General features: G+C 31.9%; 1 protein-coding gene across 1 annotated transcript in view; it reads right to left on the bottom strand.

Moving 5' to 3' along the window:
• LOC126745830 (uncharacterized) overlaps nucleotides 1-11720 on the bottom strand; it is a 44993-nt gene extending 33273 nt beyond the window's left edge. Inside the window, exons 1-2 of the mRNA XM_050453849.1 lie at nucleotides 11556-11720; nucleotides 2310-2560 (exon numbers count right to left, since the gene is read on the bottom strand). Of these exons, the coding sequence (XP_050309806.1) occupies nucleotides 2310-2560; nucleotides 11556-11602 (298 nt within the window). The 5' untranslated portion in view covers nucleotides 11603-11720. The remainder of the gene's footprint in view (nucleotides 1-2309; nucleotides 2561-11555) is intronic.
• Between the last annotated feature and the right edge of the window lie 2168 nt (nucleotides 11721-13888).

Genomic DNA, 13888 nt, shown 5'->3' with positions numbered 1-13888 from the left:
ATTGTGTTTGATTTGAACAATTAAGCAATTCCATATTTGGAAAAAACATTAGTTTTGGCTCACTAAAAGTAAATTTTTCTGTACAATTTTTTTTTTAAAGTCATTCCTTAAACAAAGGTTTATGCATCATTGTGCCACTGACATTGTTTTAATTCTACAATTTTGAGAGATATTGTGGTCTGATATTGTTTTGTCATATAAAGTCAACCTAGATCAATTTCATTTCATGCCATCAAGTTTCTTAGGTGAGGTCATTTCAGACATTTAATTTTTTTTTGGATTTAATTTTATTCTTGAATTCTTTGGAACAATATTTTTTGACACTATGGATTTGTATAATTTCCAACCTAATCATTTGTTAGAGCATGAACTAGATTATGAATTGAAAATTCGTTTAGTTGCTACTGTTCGGAACGTCGCTGACAAAAGAAAGATTTTACTGAGAATTCTAAAAAAGGAACAAACTTCTCCGGGATCTAGCATAACTTTACAGGAAGTTAAATTAGATTATGATAGGGAAAGAGCTGACATTAAAAAGAGGTTAGATTCCATTGCAAGTGTCATTGAAGAATTTGAGGGTGTAGCTTCTGATTCAACTGTTGCTCGAATGAAATCTCGTTTGTCTCATGTAGCTGGTAGGGCTAAAAGAATTCCTATGTTTGAAGAAAAAGCTGAAGAAATTCAAGCTTATAGTCAGGAAATTACAGCCACTTGTCTAGCTCTTGAAGCTGATCCTTTTAACAAAATTTTCCCAATGCTGAGTCAGAACCAGTAACTCATTCCTCTGCTCCAGTTGTAAATGTAGCTGCTCCAATAGCCCATTGTGCTACTCGAAATGTTCCTATTAGTGAATGGCAAGTTAAGTTTAATGGAGATAAAAATGTTCATATTAAAGATTAAATAATCATTGCGAGATTGTGAATGCTTTAGTTGTACCTTCTCTGTCCCAAGCATTTATTTTTGGTTGTGATTTTGGCCAACAGTTTGGAATTTTAGTAGACTTTCATGATAGCTCGTGGCATATTAGAAGTGATTTTGAGTCTCATATTAATCTTTTATGTGAAATTAAGCAAAAATTGCAAGAGGCTGGACTTACAGTCAATTTAGAAAAATGTGATTTCATTAAAACCTCTTTAAAATTCCTAGGTTATATTGTGGGTTCGAATTCTCTTAGGACTGATCCAGATAAGGTCTCCGATATCGTAAATTATCCTCGTCCAAAGACGAGTACGGAAATTAAGCGTTTTGTAGGACTTTGCTCCTGGTATCGCCGTTTTATCAAAGATTTTTCTACTTTGATGTCTCCTATTAATGATCTACTTAAAGGACGGAAAAAGGGTCAATCAATTATATGGAATGGTGACGCAGAGGTTTCATTAATCAAAATAAAGCAGTTGTTAGTTTCGTCTCCAATCCTTTCACAACCAGATTTTTCAAAAAGATTTGTTATTCAGAGTGATGCCAGTCATACAGGTTTAGGAGGAGTATTGACTCAGATGATAGATGGGAAAGAAAAGGTTACTGCTTATGCAAGCAGGTCTCTCACTAAAACTGAGAGAAATTATTCTGTTGTTGAGCGAGAGTGCTTGGCTGTCCTTTTTAATATTGAAAAGTTTCGTCCGTATATTGAAGGAGTCGAGTTTACAGTTATCACTGATCACTATAGCTTGTTGTGGTTAAGTTCGTTAAAGAATCCCAGTGGTAAATTAGCTCGTTGGTCTATTCGTATGAGACAACACACATTTGATTTGGTTCATAGGAAAGGTTCTCAGAATATTATTCCAGATGCATTGTCTCGATTACGTAACTCTCAAGAAATAGAGGATGATCATAACTCTTTAAATAATGAAATGGTGATTGGAGAGGTTGATATAGACAGAATAGATATTTATTTTGATAACTTGCGTCAAAAGATTGTAGCTCAGCCAGAAATCCTACCTTACTAAGTCTTTAGGTAAGCATTAACTCAAACAGGTGAATAACCAGATTCCGCATCTTAAGAATACATAGTGCTGGTAAAAATATTAGTATGTAATATAAAAATAATATATATAATGTATAATATGTAATTTAAATGGATTGGTTTTACATATTTATTTATGAAAATATTTGAACTTTATTATATTTTATTTGAATTATGTTCTTGCCGAAGCAAAAGTGCATTTTCCTTAAGTTTGAATCAGTTACATAAAAATATTATTATATTAATTATTGTACAAAATAATTAATATTTATAACAATTTATAAAACATATGTAAATGGTGTCAATTATATTCTATAAATTACGTATTACAGTAAATATGTCTTACCATATTTGTTCTGTTTCGTCGCATTAGCTTTAAATCTGAGCAATACTTTCATAGCCTCAAAATGGCCTTTTCTACATGCCATCATCAGAGGTGTCCAGCCAAAATAGTTTTCTGGATCGACAACGGGGGATTCGTTATTAAGATAGTTCGTAATGCCTGTAACGTCATTTTTTGCTGCAAGATAGTGTAACTGAGTATTTCGGTCATTGTCTATAAGCTTGGGATGGCGATAAGTTGTCAATGAAGCTGACCTAGATAAATATAAAAATTTACTAAATATGGCATATTAAAAATAGTATTTTTAGTCAGTTTTCAGGTATAAATTAATATTTAAACGCAAATTAATAAATTTACGAAAAATAATTCTGAGTATAAATTCTTCTTAGTTTCATGTTAACTCGGTGTTGTAACACCCAATACTAGTATTCATTAAATATATGAATACATTAATAATTATAGGACAGTAAGTAAAATAAAACAAATAAAATAAAAACAAAGGAAGGACACAAAGTCACGGTCTCATCCAATCTATATAATTTCTTAAAAAAGCTTAAAAGCTACACGTGTTTCGCTCCTGTCGGAGCATCATCAGGCCTAAAAAATACATTATGATATTTTTCAAAAAGAACGCTTATAAAACTCATTACCTAGACCTACACAGATCACATTACAACAACAAAAGAAAAGCTAGGTTAAGTTAACAATTCCCACCATAGATAAAAATGTATGCTTAAAAAATAAAAAAGTAAAAATTTTAAATGTCACTAGTGGGGAACGATCCCGCAACCTTTAGATTCACAGGCGCGCGTCTAACCCATAGGGCACCAAGTAACATGATAAAACATGGGGAACACTCCGAACTATACTATTAAGTGTGAATATAAGTAAACATCTGAACAATAAAAACTAAAAATATCTAAAATCGAAAAAGAAAAGACTTTTTTAAGACAGGTTGTTATAAATGAGGTGAGGTTCAAACGTGAAAATATCGTTCACACACACAAGGACAGGGCTCTTCTTAGCTTTAGTTATTTCCATCTTTTCTAACAAATCCAGTTTTTTGCAAAATATCCGCTCCCTGAGTTAAAGAAAAACCATGTGAGGAGGCCAATAAATGATTCGCAAACGCCGATTTAGTTTCGATCATGTCAGCATCCCTATACCTGTCCACAAAACTTGTATGTTCCTTTATTCTGGTGGAAATTTTTCTTCCTGATTGCCCTATGTAAATGGCATTACAGTCATTACATCTTAATGAATATACCCCTGATTTTGAAAAGAAATCTGCCTTATCTATTGTACTAACTAGCTGACTTTTTAAACTGTTTGTAGTTTTAAAAGCAATTGTAAGATTTGTAGACTTAAAAAACTTTGCAAGCTGAAAAGAAGCATTACCAAAAAAGGACATTGATCTAAAAAGGTAACTATTTTCCTTATTAAGATGGATTAAGTTGTAAGTAAGTTTGTATTTATTAAAGAGTTTAGAATAAAGGCGATTAATTATATCAAGTGGAAAACCATTATTAAAAGCAATATGTTTAATTATATTTAGTTCATCAAGAAAAGCTTCTCTAGAAAGGGGGATGTTGAAAAGGCGATAGAAAAGGGAATTAAAAGAGGCAAATTTGTAGGAATAAGGGGAGTTTGAGGAGTATTGGATGACATTGTCCGTAGTGGTGGGTTTGCGGTAGATCTCAAATTCAAGTTTGTTGGTATTTTTTAAAATAAGAACATCAAGAAAAGGTAACTTTCCATCTCTTTCTTCTTCAATGGTAAACGAGATATTTGCGTGAATAGAGTTTATAGAAATGAGGAAATCAATATGAGAAAATAAAATAAAGTAAAAGGCAACCCAACCCAACACAGCTCCACCATAACTCCAAATGCACAGAGTCATCAAACACTAGCCAGGACCCAACCTACTGAAGGTGTTGAGCAGGAAACTCAACCAGTGGTTACTCAAGCAGGGTTACCGAAGCAGCGCTTAAAATAGCCAGCGGCCATAACCGAATCAACAGATGACAACAGATAGGTTACAGAGCAACAGATGACAACAGATAGGTTACAGACAACAGCTACATGTTGAATTCTGCAAAAAAATACCAATAATCAACGTGACTGAGTAGAGAGTTACTGACTAATACCGCGTTATTTTTCAACAACTTGATCCCAGAAACCCGAATTAACTCCATTAAAAGGGAAATTGTAGCAGAAGTAAATAATCAACGGGCCTTAAACGAAGTAAGTGATAATTTGCAAAATAATGCCGACTAAGAAAAAACAGAAGCGGAAAAGAAAATATAGATCCATCAGATCAGGCACCGTTACCAGAAGTGATACTAAAACAAGAAATCCAAAATGAAGACCAGAACAATGAACATAATGATGTAGTAAAGTACGTACAAGAACCGTAAAAAAGTAGTTTGAGAAAGGACATCGATGGTCGGTATTAAAAACGCTTTAAGCGATTTAAATACATTTTTTAGGTTTTAAATCATAGGTGGTGAGGCAACTTTTTGAGCATTGCAAGTAATTGTCGAACTTGTAGTACATGCACGTTAAATTTTTTATAAAAAAACAAGTACGCCACTGTTTTTTTTTAATTTTTTTTCTGAATATTTTGTTTGCTTTTAACAAAACACAGACATTTTTGCGATCCGACACACCGTTTTGGTGTAAAAAAATATAATGCATACCAGAGTTCTTTATTTTATTATTTTTATTTAAATAGTTTTTTTTTATTTCCCGATAATTTTAGGCAGTTTCTGATGGTAATCTCCATAAAATAAATAATAATAATATTACCAAAGTGTGTACATATTTTTGTTATGTTAAGTATCTGTGCATACCTACTATCGTATTTTTACGGTTTTTTTAGGAGATCGGATCGGAAGTCAATTTTTGCAGAAGATCGAGATACGATACGCTATTTCAAATCATTTTGTCAGACAGAATATTAGAGATCAGAGAGAGCTCGAGCAGGATGGCTGTTCAGCGCATTTCGCTCGTATTGTAAGGGATTTCCTAGATCACAACTACAATAACAGGTGGATTGGTAGAGGTGGTCCAGTTCTTTGGCCAGCAAAATCACCTGATCTGACACCTCTAGACTTTTTTGTCTAGGGCGTCATGGAACAGCTTATTTACGTAACACCTGTAACCAACAGAGAAGACCTAGTTCCTAGAGTTGTGGTGGCTGCGGACTTTTTGAGAAACGATTTGTTTTATTAAAAATGAACAAAATATTTCGAATTTTTTTTTTTAAATAAAAAAGTGGCGTATATTTTTTTTTATAAAAAAATTAACAAATATGTGCTGCAACTTCGTCCCTGGACAGGTGAAAGCTCTTGCAATTCCTCAAAAAGTTGCCTCACCACCTATCATTTAAAACGTAAAAGTTGAATTTTAATCGCTATAAGCGTTTTTAATACAAAGGAAATAAATCAACTTTTTTTAATTTTAACACCCTGTATTTTGCAAACGGCGCTCTTCCAACCATCGGTGTCCTATCTCAAACTACTTCTTTATGGCTCCTGGGTATACTCTAGCATTGTTGACCATTTGAAAGGAGCGGATATTAGGAAAAAAAATAGATAAAAAATTAAACGTATCAGAACTAGAAGAGTACAAGAAAGAGTAGAGAAACAATGCATCACACCCAACAACATACACAGCAGGACTCAGAAAACTATACTTTGGAACAATGTCTAGGCACCCTTAAATAGAAGTTAACTATTTTTCAGATCTGTTAAAAAGGGTAAATTTCCCACTAATAAAAGAAAACAAGATAATTTCCCTTTTAAACGCTCAGAGAAGCAATTTTATCGAAAGCTCAACGACATTGCTCCAACAAACATTGCCATTAGCACTTACCCCACTAAAGAAAACATAGAGGAGTTCTGAGGCACACCTAGTGAATACAACCTTGACAATGAATGGCTGGATAAAGAATGAGCAAAGTGTTAAACATACAATTAAAAGGCATTTTTACTATTTTCAGTTGACGAAGTGACTAAAGTTATAAAAAAGCTACATAACTGGAAAGGTCCACGCCAAATCACGTTCGAAATTACTGGATTAAGAAATAATTGTGGTCAACACATCAACAACTGACCGACCTTCTAAACGACGTGCTTATTAATCCCTAGAATTTGCCCAATTTTTTAACAGAAGGTACCAGTTACCTGTCCAAGGACTGCCAAGACACTCAAGATCCGGCTAAATATCGGCCAAGCTTACCCACGCTCTATACACTAATTACATCTTGTATGGCAGATCGTATTTGCAAACATTGTGACCATTATAGCGGCTCAACGGAGAGGATGTACCAGAGGTGCCAATGGGGATGTAGAGAACAGCTAATTACCGACTCAGTAGTTTGCAATTAGGCATTTAACAACAAGAGAAACCTTTTCGCAGCATACCTTGACTACCGAAAAGCCTTTGATGCAGTTTTACATAAATGGCTTATTAATGTACTTAAATTGTACAAAATAAATAACCACATAATGTCCTTTTTAGAATTCACTATAGCATCTTGGAGAATAACATTAAAGCTCCAGGTGCCTAACGGTAACTGCATTGAAACTAATATGATTCCTATTCGTAGGGGTATATTCCAGGGAGATTTCTTAAGTCCACTTTGGTTCTGCCTTGCCATGAACCCACTGTCTAGCCAACTCAATTCAACTAGATATAGATTGGGCCTTAAAAAAAATAATGATAAACTAAGTAGAGTAAACCATCTACTTTATATGAATGAGTTCAAAATTCTTGCAGCAACACGAAATCAACTAGATTATATGCTTAAAATAGTGGAAAAATTATCTGATGGTATAGGAATGACCTTTGGACCGGATAAGTGCCGAACTGTAAACATTATTAAGAGTAAACTACAACCAGGCGACTTTCAAACAAAAAACGGTCAGATAATTAATGCTATAAACTAAGAAGAATCCTACAAATATCTAGGAATAAAGCAGACGCAAAAAATAGACCATAAAACTATAAAGAATGAGCTGACTACTAAGTTCACTACAAGAATCGGACGACTTCTTAAAACAAGTCTTAACAGCAGAAGCTTATTTAAACTATTAAGACATATAGAGTCAGTTCATTAACTTACTCTTTTGGTATTATAGGATGGAGTAAAACGGATATCGAAAATTTGCAAAGAAAGGCTGGAACACTCCTAACGAAATGCTTATTGCCAATAAGCATCATTCGCGGAGTGCCGTAGAACGAACTACGCTACCTCAATATATGGGAGGGAGAGAAATGACCGACATAGCGAAGCAGCTAATTCAGCAAATTAGTAACTTGCGTTCCTTTTTCTTCACATTTATCTCGTGCCGTATGTGAAGCAGATGACTCAACCACTTAAGCTACGGGAGCTTGAGCTGCCCATACACCATCGCACCGAGCAAGAAAAAATGCAAGCTTGGATGGGAAATGGAACTAAATGGAAGGCATGTTCACGAGGTTCAACCAGACTATGTCGACATAGCGGCGTCGAACTACTGGTTGACTTCGGGACAGCTTTTCCCCGAAACTGAAGGGTTTTTTGTGGTTATGAAGTAATATAAACAAGAAATTATCTAAAGTTTGTCGTAGATGACCCCTCGGTACAAAGTGATAGATATAGGTATGGAAGTGAGACATGTGTTCATCATGTCACCCGTGGATGTAAAACTTTTGCACTAACGGAATATAAAGAACGACACGATCTGGTTGCAAAGTTACTGCAAGGATCAAGGGCTCGCAGAAAAACTAAAGCTCTTATCGGCAGCCAAGGTACCATATTATAACTATAAGTCGGAACCAGTTCTTGAAAATGACCAACACAAATTGTATTGGGATATCTGGGATAAGTGAATGATCTCCTCTTTTCCAGGGGGAGGGCGATTGTAATTTGGCATGTGTAATCTATATTAATAATAATATTAATATTGAAAATAGCAAGTGGGCTATTATTGCTAATACTACCATAAGATGTGATAACCTAAAAAAATATTATTATTATAAACGAAAACATCTACAAATTTCAAAAATTAACACTGTTATACACATCAAGAATCGACCGAAAATTCAGCAGAAATTTTGATGTATGCTAGTTCCTGAGCAAATTAAAACATCTACCTCATATGTGAACTGCAAAGCTTTAATTTCATTATTAGTTAATTAAACAGTTAAGATATTATATTAAGTCAAGTTATATTTTAATATCATTTATTAATCCACATTTTATACAGTAAGGTTTAAAATAAACAATGTACATGATAATGGCAGTGCGTACTAAAACACCAGTTTCAGCTTCCCAACAACATAGTTGAGGGCTATTGTAGCCTATCAATGAACGTATAAAATATGCTGAAACATTAAAAAATAAATATTTATATAATAATTAAAAAAATAACCCATATCTATATTACAACCCGCATTACTGGAACATAAGTTTTTTTCTTATCCTGTTTCGAAAACCATTATTGGATAGCGAGAGGTCAATTATACATATACGAATTTAATATTATAAGAAAACGAGCGTTTAAAAATTTCATTACGATGCCGAGGAATGTCTATGAGATGTCTATTTCTAATGGCAGCTCGATGTATGTAACCTTATTTATTATCTTGTTAAACAGATAGAGTGGGCATCGATTATTAAGTATTTTATTTATAGCAAAAATGCTGTAATGGCGATCTTTTCGTGATGGCCTATTTAGTCTTTTAAAGTTTATGACACCCCATGTACCGTGCGTATACTAGATATACATCAAATATATGAGTCTTGCAATTTTTGTATACTTTTGTATCTAGGCAAAGTATATAATGTCGCAGAAATTCAAATACGACAAAATAAGACATTCACATAGCACTTGTTATTCAGAATACTTAAAATTACAGCATGCGCATACTTAAAGCGTACAAACTACATATGTAAATATAAAATGTGTAAGAAAAATAAAGAAGTAAAGAATAAAGATGTAATACATTTACATCTGTGGTACAAACCAAGGCGTTTACATGTGTTCTCAAGAAAAACGAGTTTATTTTTTTAGCGAAATTGTCCAACTAATGTTGCCTCGAGTTTTTTTAGTAAACAGCATATTGCTACAGACTTCTTAGGACGGATCATTTATGTAGATTTGACAAGTTATCGTTCAAACCATATAATTTTGGTAATTTTTTTTAAATTAAACTTTTTGTTTCAAAAAATATAAAATATTTACTTTTATAACGTTAGCATGATGATGGTATGCTTAGACCATGTACACAAATATGACGATGGTCATGATCATCGTTATGATTGAGTACATGGTTTTTAACATTAAATATAGATATCTTCTATAATTTTGAAGTTAGAGTTTAGAAGGAGATGGAAGAAGTTAGAGTTAGTAAGGTTAGAGAATCCTAAGCCTGTATCAGTATACAAGGTTCTTAAAAAGAACACATGCAATTTTGTTAACTTTATTTATAAATTAAGCTTTTTATGCAGGATATCTCTAAAAGGTATATGAGCCGATTCAAAGAAACATATATTTTAGTACAAAACTGATTCGTTTTCGTAATTTTATAGAATTTAATTTTTTGAAATCGTACCCTAATATAAAGGGTAACATTTAAAAATTTTACTCCTTTTAATGTAAAGTCGTTCAACAATGTTACCAACAATAATGTAATTCAGAAATGTTACCTAAAATTAAAAAAAAATAAAATTTATAACCACGCATTTTTATTTGCAAATCGGTTCTAGTTCAATTAATTTTTTTAGCAACTTAAGAAAATTGCATACTGTTTATAACATATGTGAAATCATGGCGTAGTTTTTGATATACTACTAAAATTTATGTCTAGTTGATAATATATCTAAAACTACCAGACATTTATGATTAATATTCATTACATTAACTAATTTTTATTGGAACGATTGCATAGACAATTTTATGCTGATAACATTGATGTGTCATACCATGGTGGTTCTCATGTGATATATAAAATTAAGGTTAGCTAGAGGTAAGGAGGTGATTGCCAGAACTTTATTACGTGCAAAATTAAACTTTCCCCAAAATCTCTAAATTACGGTGTTTTTTTTAAAGAAAGTTATTCACTTATCAAGGGTGGTCCGCTTTGAAATGAAAGCATTATATAAAAAATATTGTACACGATGAAATCTGTGTGTGCAAAAAACATAGGCATATGTTAACACCAATATTTTCACTATCAATTATAACAATACTAAGACAAAGGTTTCTCCGTACATATTATTTTGCTCATTGCAGAAACTGTGATTTTTTCATAAGATACTTGAAAAGCCCCTGGAGTATCTTAAAAATTAATAATTACAGTATTTTAACCACTAGAACTCAAGATATTTAATTTTTAATAAGAGAAAAATTATTTTATTTCTTCCAGGCACTCCTGGACTAATAATTTTAGTATCTTGACTTCTAATAAACGGATTTTAATGATTTTTTTATAAAATACTTGAAAAGCCTTTGGAGTATCCTAAAAATTAATAATTACAACATTTTAATTACTAGAACTCAGGATATTCAATTTCCAAAATGAAACAAATTATTTTATTTCGTCCAGGCACTCCTGGAATAAGAATTTTAATATCTTGACTTCTAGTGAATGGATTTTAATGATTTTTTCATAAAATACTTGAGAAGCCCTTAGAGTATCTTAGAAATCAATAACTACAGAATGTTAACGGTATACATCAAATAAAAGGGATATGAGTCTAAATACGAATAGACGTAAAAAAATTTTGAATGTCCCACATTAAATATTGTAAAATTTACTCGTCAATATGTAACACCCCGTATACATTTTAAGAAACTTTTGAAACCTATAGTTTATTAATCAGCAATATTATAAGTTATTAAAGCTAATTTTCTTTAGCACAACACAATGACAAATACAGAACCGATTTCAGCTAAAAAAATACGAAATATCGAAAAAACAGTAAAAATTTATAATAATTCCATTTAAAATAACAAAGTTGGTATCCATCCCTAACAAACAAAACACCCTGTAAATATACAAAAATTAAATAAAATAATACTTTGTTTGAAGCTAAAAGGCTTTGAAATTATTTTTTTAAACATCTTGTAGGTTCTAAAAAGTTATAGACCTTCAATAAAATGCCCACCCTGTACACAAATCAAAGACTAATATATAATCATAATTACAATACATGCCATGAATAAAGTTTTTATTTTTATAATTTAAATACGGTTTTACCTTATGGTTGGCATTGGACTCTCTCTTCCAGAGTCTGTGTCGCTCATTTTTATTTATTTGTCCGGTTAAATATTAAAACTAAATTTACTAAAACGTCGTAAAATATCGTCAAATACTGAAGATCGTTATTCAAACGAACATTATTATTAACGGAAAATTGCAGTAAAGGTATGCGTAGTATGCTGGACAAAAGACAGTAATCTTTTCAAACTATACAGTGTGGTACAATAATTATAAGAAACATATGTCACCTTAATAACATTATGATTTTTATTATTTAAGTTTATTTATGAAAATTAGTATCTTGAGAGATATAGATAAATCTTTTAATTGGTTTTAAGTATTTAACTGCACTATAGAAGTATTTAAAATTAATAAAATTATAGGTACACTTCAAAATGATCTAGAGACTAAAGAAAAACCAAATATAATGGAATTTCATTGATAATTTAACATTTTCAATAGAATGACTATGTTTGTATTTGAAATAACATTTTAGATCTAAAAATAAAATTCAAAATAATTTTAAAAATATACATGGCGAGTACTTTATCTGGAATAAATTCGAAAAAAAATTAATGATGGCGTGTTCAAAAAAGGGACACGTCAATTAGTATTTTTAGTTGCGCATCTTTTACAAGAAAAACTATTTGTATAGAGTGTGTTATCTAGTATAGTACCTAATAACAATTTTCTTGGTTTAAATAAAACACCTCGTATATTAAGCCATTTTACGATTCTAGATATCAGTTTGATAATTTTAATCATAGATAATTTTTCAAGTTTGATGTTTTACATGCATAAAGTACTTTGATTCACCTGTGCGATAACTATAACTATAAACTATAATGTGAACTATAAATGTGAACTGTAACTATAAGGGGAGGGAAAAACTAAGCTAAACATTTGAGGGGTCTTGTCGACTTTAAGTATCTTCGATTTTGCAATATTTTAAAATTTGAGCATAAAGAGTACTTTGAAAAGAATAGATTAAGAGAAAAAAAATTGCGGAATATTCCCATAGGACGCTATAAAATAATATTTAATTCCTTTAAATTATGTCAAAAAAGAGGTCTACTCTAGTCTATTTGATGATCGAAACTCATTGCTATTGATAATTACATTGTCAAACTTTTCACATATGATCGCAGTTGCCAAATTGTGTATATTTTCTATAATAAACATAATTATTTCTCTAAAGCTCAATGTAAGTAATAAGAAATAAGCACATCTAAAAAGCATATCCTATATAAGAAGAGAAAACACGAAAGACATCTAAATCTATCCGCCAAAATGACGCAGTATTTTTACATTATAATAGTGAATGGGTTGAGAACTAGTTGTACACAAGCAAAAAATTCATACCCTTATGCAGAGGTGTGTAGCCTCCATATTTTTTAACATTTTGAGATTTCATTCATACGACAAAAATATATACACGGCTCGTAAATGTCGAGCGCATGTGCCCAACATCCTAACTCGAAGAAATTTATCCCAATTCAATTCAACCCAACCCAACCCAACCCAGCCCTTTTTTTTGAGGTTCAGGAAATGCGTATCTATGCACGCCCATGGTCATTGGTATTCGAGCGACCATGGACAGTGTCGGACTCCGCTAGAGCGACCGACTAAAATCCTTTCCTCATATATCCGGAACCGCCGTAAGGCATTTCATCAGAGCCAAATATGTCTTTTGTTAGACTCTTTTATCTATCTTTCTTCCTCTTCTCTTTTCGTGTCCGTGTTCTAGTGCTCTGTTTTTAGTTCAAATTCTTTGGCCACTTTTTCCGTCATGATTTTCTTCATTAGGCTTGTTACAAACATAAACGCATTTTAACTAGATAACAAAATTCTGCCACATTTTCTTTGTTATTTTTGGATTGATTTTCCTAGATGCTTGCATTCTAAATGGTTTACTAGAATGGCAGAATTTAAGTCTTACTTCAGATCCTATTTATGACTTTTACAGGATGTTAACTGATGTATTTACTAAGGCGTTTCCTATACAACTAATTAAGAAAAACACCAGAAAGAATAAGCTCTGGCTTACTAAAGGTTTGAAAAACTCAAGAAATACTCTACGCTCATTATTTGAAGAAATTTACGGATAACGTAATATTTATTAATTATTGTAATAATTATCGTAGTATTTATAGGAAACTCATACAGTCTGCTAAGGGAATGTACTACAGTGAACGACTAAATAAGGCCAAAAATAAACAAAGGGAGAGTTGGTCATTAATTAATGAATTTCGCAAAAACTCATCTCATTTTAACACTGATATTAATCCAGACCACTTAAATATCTTTTATTATAATGTAGCTAATAACCT

Source organism: Anthonomus grandis, chromosome 16, assembly GCF_022605725.1.
Source record: "Anthonomus grandis grandis chromosome 16, icAntGran1.3, whole genome shotgun sequence".
Lineage (NCBI taxonomy): Eukaryota > Metazoa > Arthropoda > Insecta > Coleoptera > Curculionidae > Anthonomus > Anthonomus grandis.
This window is presented reverse-complemented; position numbering and strand designations above follow the sequence as displayed.